Consider the following 11,940-nt stretch of genomic DNA (forward strand, 5'->3'; position numbering starts at 1 on the left):
TAGCACTGCCAAGCTTGAATTCAAAAATCATGATCCAGGACCCACAGAGCCTTGAAACTTCTTGTAGTATCTTTGAACTTACTTGCTTTACAGTTTTAACCACGTTTGACTAACCTGTGGCTTTTTTACAAGTAAAAGTCAATGCTTATTTTAAAAAATTGAAAGCTGAACAAATCGAGCAGTCTCCAAATGCCAATATGTAAAAGATTTTATAATCTCTCTCCTTTTCTGTTATAAACATCAGAAAAGCATGGATAAACCCATAAGCCTCCAGAGCGCACAAACACTGATAAGAAATCTAAGCTTCCCCTACTAATTTGCCATTTCATATCGCTTTATACCCTGCTCACGAAGGCACTCCCCCTCACCCCATACACCCAGCTCTATACAGCAAAGCTGCTGGTTTTTAATTGCAGGTTTTGCACCGGCCGTGCCCCCCTGACGGCTCCCGCAGGCCGCGCCGCTCCTCGGCCCGGGGCCCGGCCCCGTTCCCGGAGGGTGGAGCCGAGCCGCCGCCGCCTCCTCCCCCGGCTCCCCCCCCGGCCTGCGCGGCCGCGGCGCTACTCGAGCTCGGGGATCCAGCGCGGCCTAGTGCCAGCGCCGCGGCCGCCATGGCCGGGGAGGTGAAGACGAAGCTGTCAAAGAACCTGCTGCGCATGAAGGTGAGGCGGGGGGCGGCGGGCGGGGAGGGGAAAGGGAGGCATGAGGCTTGAGCCGCGGGGGGGCGAGGAGATGGCGGCCGGGCCGGGCAGGGCCGGGCCTGAGCTATGGGGCCGCCCTCCGGGCAGCCAGCCGCCGTGGCCGTCCCTCCGGGGTGCTCCGGGCCCCGCATTTGGGTCCCCCTTGCAGGGTTTGGGGATGTTTTCCCTTCCTGCACGTGGACACGCAGCTTCTGCCCTGTTCTGACACAGGCACGAGCGTCTCTCCTGTGTCTCGTACTTTGCACGTGGCTTTGTTTGCTTTTTCTTTACAGCTTTTTGCTCAAAATTCACTAGCAAGAGGCTGTTTTAATGAGCTGCTCCAGACAGGGTTTCATTTTTTGTCTGTGTCCACTAATAGCCAACAAAGTACCCAAGCACAACGTCAGTCCATTTACCACCTTCCTCCATCTTTTCCCAGTCACAAACACAAGGGCCATCTGCTTACTGGGTTCCGGTTCACGTTGCATAACACAACACCTAATTCAGTAAAGTACATTCTCCTGTGAGGGATGAGTCTTTATTGTTGGAAAACACACTAGAAAGTTGGATTGCCTTTTTTTTTTTTTAGTGTTAGTATTCATTAATTTTTTATAAGTGATTATCATGGGCCTTTGTGGCTTCTTGCTTGTGGTGTTTTATTTAACGTGTGGGGTTTTTTTCACCTATTTATGTGGGTCCATGTTTCAGATACTGTCTGAAAGGTGTTTAGCTGACCAGTTCAATCCTCATGTAAAGTGGACTCTGTTACAGTAAGATTGTGGAATATTTACCACAATTAATAGGTACTGCTAATGAAAGGCTAACTTGTACACAGGGGAAACAAAACGCATCCTGCCTCACTCTCAAAGGTAAGTAAATGATGGGCTTAGTTAGCCAGCAGTACAGGGCAGAGTTAAGTTAAAAGTTAAGACTCCCTTAACCTAGATTGCAGTATGATTGACTTTTGTTGTATGACTTTTTTATGTAATGCTCTCTTCTTAGGTGAAACTTATGCTGCAGGTTTTTGCCAGTTTATTAACCCTCCAGAGATTTCAAAGGCTAGTTTTCAGATTTTTTTCTTTGAAAGTCTGTGGGGAACCAGACTGAATGTGGTGCTGTGACATTTGCAAATTTAGAGCCCAAGCAGTAGTAACCAGCTTAGAAGAGATGAGTAGGTTTTGAAAAGGTCAGACACAGATCTTGTGCTTAGCACTTTGATTCTGCAGAACCTGTTTACAAATGTTTTAATTAATCTTTTAGGAGCTGCCTCCACAGGTAAGATGTATCATAACAATTCAGTAGGCAGGTGAAGGGGCACCCAAAGGTGGCATGTGGTCGGTGGTGGTGTTGTGAAAACCCTTTTCACCAAGATCCAGACTACGCACACCTCTTGATGTCAAACGGTGGCTCATGCTTTCAGTTCTTGCACCATTTGATCCAGGTCCCGTTGCTTGGGGGAACTTTTAAATAACCACGCAGTTACTGGCTTACATACTGTGTGTCTTCCACAGTTGGTATATTTTTAATTCATTCACGTGTGTTTACATTTCTGGTAAATACAATCATGTTTTTTTCATCTAACTATTCCTGTAGTAATCTTGAGGAACATAATCTTTAAAATGTAATGTGGAATGATTATTTAATTGCGTGCTTGTAGCAAAATTTCTCCTGTTGAGTTTTCTGACTGGCTAACCAATTTCCTTGAGCAATATGGTTTTCCACATGATAGATTCCCTTATTTTCCTCAAGTAGATACTGTAATTTTAATTGGAAAGCTTTGACATATTTTGGGTCGACTCAGAAAACAAAAGTCAATTTTTCTTTCGTTAAAGATCTTGTACAAATGGATGCAAATAGGAATATAAAAGGAAAATGAGACACTGTATTGGCTTATATGTCAGGGTTTGGTTTGTTTTGCCTGGGCATTTTGTAAAGACTGAGAAGATGTGGGTGTGTACACGTAATATATATTACATACATGTATTACCTATATTCTTTAAATAATCTCAGTAATGCGGGATTTTTGTGGGAGGGAAGTGTGCTGTGATGCCTTCTTGGGCTTTATCCCCAAGCCAAGCCCACTGTAGCTCGGACCAAAGCTATGACCGAGTCTCTGCTAATGTTTGAAAGACAGAAGAGCCCCACTGGTGTGTTATCTGTCAGCCTGCAGGCTTATCTAAACACAGAAATGATGCTGCTTTAAATGAAAGGGGTACGATTCGTTGATATAAAACTTCTCCGCAGTGTTGTGCCTGCAGGTTTGCTTTGATTGCCACAAGGCAATTTTTGTACAGAAATGTGTATAAACAGTGCTGGTAGCCTTGTCTCTTGCTGTGAATTATATCGGTATAAATGTGCACCTCTGTCAGAGGCAGTTACTGAAACACTTTCTGTAGGCCCAAAGGAAGGTCCCAGCTCCTAGGGACGTGAGAATGTAAGGATCGCTACTGTAAAGTCCTGAAGAGTTCTGTTTTCTCCCATGTATGTGCCTGGAGAAGTGAGTTAACTTTGTCGATACTTTTAAATTGTCAGTCAGTTCAGGCACCAGACTTGATACAAACGGAAGTATAAGGGACGTTGCACGTATCTCAGATCTGTAGTTTTGCACGCTCAGGAATTTGTCATGGGCCGTGACAAATGCCCTCTTCTATTCCCAGCTGCAAGAGAGGTTACAGCTCCTATCTGCCTGTTCCCATTCCCTGCCAAAGGCTATAACAGACAAAGCAATTGGCAGGAACGTCCTTGTATTAGGCAGAATTAGCTGTCTTACCCTAAAGTAATTTATTGATCTCAACTACCTCGGCAGGCTGTTCCTGAAGTGAGTTAGCAGGTGTTTACCATACTGCTTGACCAGTAGTTTGGTGGGTCATCAATGAGAAGTTAAGAGTTGGTAAAATCTTCCTTTAACACAGCTGGATGCAGAGGATTTCTTTTCGTAGCCTCAGTTACTTATTTCAAAGGCAGGTTCTAGCCTTCTGGGTTACAAACACAAACTAGTTTGTAACACGAAATATGAGAAAAGAAGATGGTTGAAAATACAGAAGTTTCAAAAAGTCACCAACCTGCTATGACCAACGTTTAGGTCACAGCTCCAATGCTGGTTTTGTGGGTGGTTTCTGACATACAGCAAAATCTTTAATTAACGTTACATTCTCTCTGGCCTTTGCTGAAACAGTAGAAATGTTTTAGCTAAATTGTGGATTTGTGACAACTCAGATCCATCAAAACTTTCTTTGTATCTAAGTACGGACGTGGCTGACTGTTGACTTCCAGTCAGTCCAGATGGTTGTGATCCACCGATGTTTACTTTTCCTTTGTCCATTTGCCCAAACTCAGATTAAGCCCAGAGAAGATCACAAAAAGCATTTACTTCTTAAATCAACTGTTAAGTATGTAATGGATAATTATGATTATGTAATTATTGCTTGTACAGAAGATACTCAGACTGAAGCTGTGTGTTTTTGTCTTTATTTTCAGTTCATGCAAAGGGGTTTGGATTCACAAACTAAAAAACAACTAGAAGAGGAAGAAAAGAAGATAATTAGTGAAGAACACTGGTATCTTGATTTACCAGATCTAAAGGAGAAAGAGTAAGCGTGTACTCTTGTGTCACCATTGCATTGTTGTGGGGTGGGGACAGAATTTGTTTTTTTCCCTTTAGCAAAAATATTACTAATAACTATTAAAAAAAAAAAGTAGTGACAGGCTAGCATTACAGCTTTTTACTTTCAGGGACATTCTTAAGGTTGCCAAGTCCGGAGTTTGACCTACTTTCATTTCTTGCACGCTTTGTCTTCTTTCACTCACATTTTCTTCTAGATGCATGTAATTACTTTCTTTCAGGCAGGGACCAATTCATTCATTGCTGCTTTTGCCATTCATTTGAAAAAAAAAAAGTTTGAAACTTTGTGTTAGTAAATTGAGCTCCAGTCACATGTGTAGGTCCATTCAGGACCATGTCTTCTTGAGTCCAGCGCACTTCAAATCCTGTTTTTGAAATAGAAAAGATAATGGATGAAGCACAAATAAAGGAAGGCTTAGCTAATAGGGAAGCAAGTGTCCATTCCCACTACTTAGAAAGGCGCTTTAAATAACGAGGGAACTACTTTAAAAATAGTTTGACTTTTGTCCTTTAAAAAAAGAACAAAAATTCTATTGAGTGAGAATGTATATAATTTATAAAAGCTGGGATCCAGAGAATTAACTGTAGTTGAATAAGGTCATTCATAAACTATTTTCCGTGACTGTTAGTAGATATGGCAAAAAGGTATTTGAGCTTCAGTTGCAGCAATGAAGGTTCAAGTTTGATATTGGAAGATTTTTTTTAACAATGAGGGTATTGAAGCATGCGAACAGATGGCCTAAGGAGACTGGTTTCTTCATCACTGGAAGTCTTTTGAGGCCAGATAGACTTCTGCTGTTCGTAGTTCATGTTTAGCTGATCCTACCTTGAGGTAGGAGAATGAGCTTGGTCTCTTCAGCATGATTTTCTATGCCTGTAGGAGTTTGTTTTAAATGAGAGATGAAGAGGTAAAGGGAAGGGATGCATGTGTGTGAGAGGAAAAGAAGGATGGAACAGTTCAAGGAAGTACTTTTATCTGACACAAGTGTTATGAACGCCTCAGGGTCATGTTTCTTTTCTTTCCAGGCTCATTGAAAGGAGGAAGAAAGGGGAAATCTTTCTCTGCTTGAACACAGAATTACACAGTGGTTTATATCCTGACAGACTCAACTAATTCCAGGTCTAACATCACAATGAAAAATTAATTAGAAGCTTTTGCTGGTATAGTAATGCCACCTGGAGAGTGATATTTATGTGGTATTTTTATTCTGGCAAAAGCATTAATGTAGGTGGAATCTTACCAGCAAAGAGTGCTTTCTGTCAGGAGAGTTAATTTTGCTTGTGGAACTGGCACAGCTTTGCTGGCAAACAGTATTCCTTTGCACTCCAAGCTCCTTGCATTGAAAGATTTATCAGAGCAATTAAGCTTCAGAAAGTAGTTGATGGTATAAAATACACTGTGGTTTTGTTTATTTGTGTGGGGGAAGACAGCAAATGCTTTTTGCATTTGTTTAATTTGATTATATTAAAGTGCACTGTTTGACAAATGCTGGGTTTGGGGTTTCATGCAGGAGCTTTATAATAGAAGAGAGAAGCTTTATGCCATGTGAGGATCTACTTTATGGCAGAATGTCCTTCAAAGGATTCAATCCGGAAATTGAGGTACTATTTAAATGTTCTCTCTTGAGGTGGTCTCACATTAGGATTAAAACCCTTGGGAACAGGGATTTTAGTGTTCACCCCCCGTGCTGTCTGGCCTTTGCAGCACCTTCAGTAAATTCTCTCATGTGCAGGAAAACTGCAATTCTAACCAAAATGTTGATCAATGTAGCATCTGGTAAGTAGAAACCTTTTATCTCCATGGGTTGATGGTCTGTAATTACATAACTCCTGCAGATTTTTCCTTCCTTGAGCTGAGAAGACTGTCCCACATACAGCTTATCAAAACAATAGCTCTCTGTTACTCCTGCCATTTAATTCAGAGCCCAGTCTTACAAATATTCAACCCTGTTTATTCAGCACTTACTCATATAAGTAGGGTCTTGAAATTCCAAAGTAAAAATTCTGGGCAAGAGAGTCTTTCATTTCTTTCTGGCATGATTCATGCTGATAGAACTAGTAATTACTGAAATAGTAATAAAAATGTTACTGCTGAACTGAAACAAGAGGATGAAAGTACAAAGACAAAGAGATGTGAGGAAGGCTATGCAAGGTGATTTAATGGGGCATTCTTTTAGTTATTTTGAACTTGCTTTCGCCGTGACTTGGCATATAATTGCTTCATGGTTTTTATTATAGTTTATTGTAAATTCTTGCAGATATTTTTCAACTGTAACAAAACCATTCGAAAGACTATGTGCTGACATCACAATAAAAAAATAATCAGGATCTAACTGTCTGGTCTCCTCAAGATGTCTGCCGTGCATTTGAGGGTGCTTGGATAGAACAGTTCACTGAAAACCCTGTTTATATCTTGTCTTTTTTCTCAAAGGCAAACTCTAAACTCAGCTTAGCATCAAGGAGGCACGTTACCTTTTCTTATAGCCCTGTGTTTTAGCCTGAGCAGAATACAGCAAATGAGGAAAATCGGGATTAAAACTGATCCTTAACTTTTATGCACTTTTCCTGCCAGTGAATTTCAGCATAGTTGACATTGTGTCAGGGTTATATGTTTAAGCTATTTCTTACTTCATTTTCAGAAGTTAATGGTCCAAATGAACTCTAAAAGCAAGAAAGAAGAAATTGAAGTGGATGATAAAATGGAGGCTGATGTGTCAGATGAAGAAATGGCCAGAAGGTACATTATTCCTAGCCAGTATTGATCATGTCTTAAAATATGTGATATATTAGGTATTACGTGCAGGAGAAGAAACACAAAAAGCAACAACAAAAAGCATTTAATACTTCAGTGATTTCTCAGGAATTTTGGTGTTTGTTCAGTGAAATCTCTATCACTTTGGGGGTTAAAATCTTGTAGATATTTTCTGCCTTTTGATACCCGTATATTCCATTCTAATACCTCCTAGCTCCAGATTACTAACAAACCTAAACTGTCAAAATGAGCAGTAATTTAATCCGTGATCACGTAGTACTTGTGCTTCGTAAAAGTCTAATGACAGGCTTTTTATACTAGTTGAATTGTTGATTAGATTTGTGGTTTTCTGCATTGAACTTGCACTGATTTCAGTAAAAGCTGACCATTTTTAATTATCTTTACAGATATGAAACATTAGTGGGAACGATAGGGAAGAAATTCTTGAAAAAAAGAGACCAGCGTGTTCTCCATGATGAAGATGAAGATGAGAATAGTAACACAAGACCTAAGAAAGCCAAGAAAATGTTCTTAAAACCTCAGGATTAATGTCAGCTGCACAACTGGAGCTAATAGAAATGTTATCTACCAAATATAGTACCATGAACTGAAGATTGTTTTGAGTTTTTGCTATTTAATGTAAAGGATAAAATTGTAAATCTGAGTCTGTTCTCATGGAAATTTCTGCCATCCACATGACGAACATTTTTAAAAGTGGATGTGTATATAATGGATGTCATACATCCTTTCCTCTCTGAGCAGCTTTTAACGTGTGGGGCATTAAGCCCATCAGTCATTTTTAATGTTGTGTATAACGAGGATGAGTGTCAACGTGCAATCAAGAGCAACAGTATTTACATTTTATGATAACATCTAAAAGAAATATTTGCAGTAAAGACTAGCTTTGTCCAATCCAGTAAGGCAGTTCAGCTTTCACTGCTATTTTTATTATGAAAATGAAAACCTTTGCTCTCTGCAATTTGAAAAAAAAGTCAGCAGAAACACGTATCTCTTTTTTTTAACTGTTCTACAAATAAGCTGGGAAAAGAACAGATATAAAATCCATTTTGTTGAATTTTCTGTTTTCTATAAAGCTTATTTAAAAATAGAGGGGTTTGTAGCGAAAAATCTTTTTTTCTAGAGCAAGCCAAATATTGGGCAACGTTTACAGTTTGACACTTGAGCAGATTGTGAGTCTTAATTTCTGTCTTCCAAAACAAGTTTGCTAATCTTGTCTCTTTTTCAGCCAAAAAATTCCAATCTTATAATTATCTAGGTCTTGTCATAAAAGCATAATAACAGCTTCAAAAACATGTTTGAAAAGTGAATAAAAACTGATTTTTTTGTGCATTTAATGATTGTGGTTTAGCTAATTTAATGTGAAAAAATGATACTTAATCCAATCGGATAGAAGAAATCCTGTTTTGTGCTGGCCACAGATGTCCCCACATACTAGTTGACTGAGCTGACTTTTTCTGTTCAGCATGTAATGAAGCCATCTGAAGCAGTGTTTGGACAGAAACACCATGGCCTTTAGTCACCTAGTGCCCTGAACTTACTGAAAAAGGTGACTGTGGTCTTGTCTAAAATCATAGCAGTTCTTTGTATTCTAGCTTTCAACAAGAAGTTCTTCTTTCTATTAATTTTCGCAGCTAGATATCTAAATTACTCATCCTTAATGCTGACTCTCTGAAGAAAGATTTTGTTAAACTGAAGCACGACATGAAACTCAACATAAAGAAAGAGGCAGTGTCTGCTGTAATGCATGTATGCTATATGAACTATAATTCATATACCAAGAGCACCTCATTAGATATTCAAGATGGATCACACATGGAAGGAAATACACTTTTAACCTAGTAAGAGAGCCTTGTTCAGGTAGAAAGTCTGATTCATGATCTGAGATAGTTTTTCAGAGCTAATTAAATGCTACTGGTTCAATTACTTAAAATTTGATCATATATTATCACTAGTTGAAAAGAAGTTAATGACGGCGAGACGTTTCTTTTCCCATGGAAGATGTGACCTGAGCTAAGAAATGATTTATTATTGGTCATCACAAGAAAAACTCAGAATATATCCCATTATTCTTTCTTGCTTATTAATAGGAAAATCATTCTCCTCTATATGAATACATTTCTTCAATGGAGGGAGAATTTCTGCATAGCTGTGCTGGACGGTTAAGGGAGGAAACCACCAGTAACCACGAGGTGTCACTACACTTGCACTTCCCTGAGAGAAAGTGGATTGGAGAAGGTTTCAGTGACATCATGTACAGAGATTTGGGGTAATTTCAGTTAACTACTAGCAGCTCAGATGACCTCTGTGAAGTCTTGCCTGATCAAGGCTCTATGCAGAGAGTTCTGTTGTATTGCAGAGTTTTGTTCAATCCGACGGGGTAATTTTGTGCAGCTGAAGTGTGTTCTGCCATATGCTGGTCCTTACATTTTAAAGGTACCCAAGTACCCAAAGTTACAAGGATTTAGAGTTGTGATAGGGTCTTTTGAAATGCCTGTCTGTATTTTCAGCTTTGGTGTGTGTGTGTGTTTAAGTTAGGCTCTAGCTTCCTAGCCAAGGTAGAAACATTCTGCTGTATAAAATTAGTGTTTAAACTACTCTTGACAGAGATACAAGTGTAGCGGTGAAATATTCATAATGCGAACCTACATTAATTCAAACTTTCTTGGCTCTGATAAGTCTCAAATGCAGATCTGTTTTCATGGACAACTTCCTAAGCGGTAGAATTTTAAAAGCCACATGTTTTTAAATGAAAAGCATTTTTTTTCTCAGAGCACAAAAGCAAGTTGGGATTTTTGTTCAAGTTTAAAAAATAAAATACCACCTGCAAAATTTAGTGGATAAAGAGTTGCCAGCCACCAGAAGTGTTTGTGTCTGTTACACTAAGGTAGCTATTAGAGCGAACAAGCAGTGCATTGTAGTTTGTGCTCGCTGACAGCTCGGTGTTAAGTCTAAGCATGCCTCCTGACAGGTGGAATCTTTGTCCCTCCCTTTGACAGGCTGACAGTGCTTGTTTCTGTAATGACTGCTGATGTTGGAAATGTGTGAATGGAACAACATCTTTGTTGTTGATGCTTCTTCTTTTGTTACTTTTATCCTGCTTTGAATTGGATCTTGAAAACTACTGGACCAGAGTCCAACCGCAGTGAGACATGCTGTATCTTCCCTTTAGTAATGCATGAGCTGCTTAAACTTTGATTCTTTAGGGAGGGGGAAGGCTGTGCAGTAGTGCCATGGAGTTTGAACTGCGTTTCTTCCGTTGTGTGTCGTGTTTTCTAATAAGACTCCCCATTATACAATTACACAATTGTGGATGGCTGTCGTTGCCATTGGGCATTGTGTGTATGTAATGGGCAGCTGGGCTGGGATTCTGGGAGTTGGTCCAGAATTCAGACTTAAAAAGAAATTCTCTGCTCTTTCTGTTAATTGGAATGCCGTACTTGTAAATTTTATTTGGAATTATAAAGGTCCTGGGTGGGGGGTTCTATATGTGCGTTCTGCTTCATTTGAACAACAATCTGCAACTAAAACTGCACGATAGCTTAGGCTCTCATTAAACCTTTCTTAAAGAGAGATCATTAATAAATAAGGCATAGTGGTGGTGAAGGATGTCAAACTGCCTTGCAGCTGTGAGATCCCGTGTTTCACTTCTGCATGTGGATGCAAGTTTCTCGAAGAGCTGATGCTTTAAGGACTTGGTTGTTGTTTTTTTTTATTATTATTATTTTTAGTCTAGGAGAGCATCTCTCTTCTCCAATAATGCCTTGCTAATGGAACCCCAGTATGAGGCCTCTGGGTTTGATTTTGTTTGCTGTTTACGCCATTCTCATCTCAAACCTCTGAGACGTTTTGGGTCTAACATTCACACCTTAATATCTTTGGGCTTTCATCAGCAGCTTTTGGGGAGCTTTAGTTAAACTGTGAAACTGTTCTTGTACGTGTTAACACTTCTTTGTGTGATTTGATGCTGCACAATGAGGAGCTGGTTATAACTGTTGCACAGAGAGGAAAAGCCCATCTCGGGGAGTAATTACCAACAGACGGAGTCAGAGAGAAGGTTAAAGGTTCAGTTGTTGGCAGCCCCATAGATCTTTGGTAAGAATGGAACACTAGAAAGGGGTACCTGGGTTGAGTCCCATCTTTCCAGGCACAGTTAAAAATGTGGTTATGAATCCATAGAGCTCTGCTCCAAGAACCTTTACACACCACAACCTGAGCAATTACCTGGGAGCAATAGCAGGACCATCTCTAGAGAAATACAGAGGCAAAATAACCTGTTCATGGCTGTACTCAAGGCAAGAAGCAGCAGCACCAGGAAACAGCTGTAGTTCATTGCATATGAATGGTGACCTGCGTTGAATGCAGATGGGAATTTCTGTCAGCTAAAATGGAGGTGGTAAGTGTCTCCAAGCTCAGAGTGTTCCTTGGGGTCCTGAGGAACGGCTTATTTTGATCAATCATTTAGAAAGAAATAAAAATCCTTAAAGAGACCTTAATAAGTACAGTAATAAGAACACATTATAGAACAAAGTCCTTAGTTCCATCGTTTATAGAAAAACTGTATTCCCACCTCAGTAAGATCTTTAAGCATCCTCTGTCACCTCCCACTTGGTCCTTGGTTCCTTGTCCCTGCGCAGGCACATGTGCACCCAGGCCATCAGCTGCCGCCACCACCGATGAGCAGGGAAGAGCCAGCACACCCCATGGCCAGCCCAGAGCTGTTGGCTGCTCAGCCCAGCAGTGGAGGAGTTGGCTACGGGACCTCCTCTTCAACCTACAAGTTCTTTTTCCTGGAACTTGTAGGAATTTACCATCTCCAACTCCGTTGTAAAATTTGTTCAGTATCGGTGTGTTTGGTTCAAGAAGTT

At 40.2% G+C, this 11,940-nt stretch overlaps 1 protein-coding gene across 1 annotated transcript; it reads left to right on the forward strand.

Moving 5' to 3' along the window:
• The first annotated feature begins 473 nt into the window (after positions 1-473).
• On the forward strand, positions 474-8,409 carry MPHOSPH6 (M-phase phosphoprotein 6). Its single transcript, XM_080552497.1, has 5 exons — positions 474-662; positions 4,158-4,270; positions 5,814-5,904; positions 6,942-7,039; positions 7,462-8,409. Exons 1-5 carry the CDS (start codon positions 612-614, stop codon positions 7,601-7,603), a joined length of 495 nt encoding a protein of 164 aa, XP_080408623.1. The 5' UTR covers positions 474-611; the 3' UTR covers positions 7,604-8,409.
• Positions 8,410-11,940: the final 3,531 nt, after the last annotated feature.

This window comes from Anser brachyrhynchus, assembly GCF_964034855.1.
Source record: "Anser brachyrhynchus genome assembly, chromosome: 12".
Taxonomy (NCBI): Eukaryota; Metazoa; Chordata; class Aves; order Anseriformes; family Anatidae; genus Anser; species Anser brachyrhynchus.

What these genes read in the sequence shown, in the direction of transcription:
- MPHOSPH6 (XM_080552497.1), top strand. Translation starts at nt 612, where the DNA reads ATGGCCGGGGAGGTGAAGACGAAGCTGTCAAAGAACCTGCTGCGCATG. An exon ending in AGAACCTGCTGCGCATGAAG is followed by an intron (nt 663 to 4,157) that starts GTGAGGCGGGGG and finishes CTTTATTTTCAG; the next exon opens with TTCATGCAAAGGGGTTTGGA. An exon ending in GATGAAGAAATGGCCAGAAG is followed by an intron (nt 7,040 to 7,461) that starts GTACATTATTCC and finishes TTATCTTTACAG; the next exon opens with ATATGAAACATTAGTGGGAA.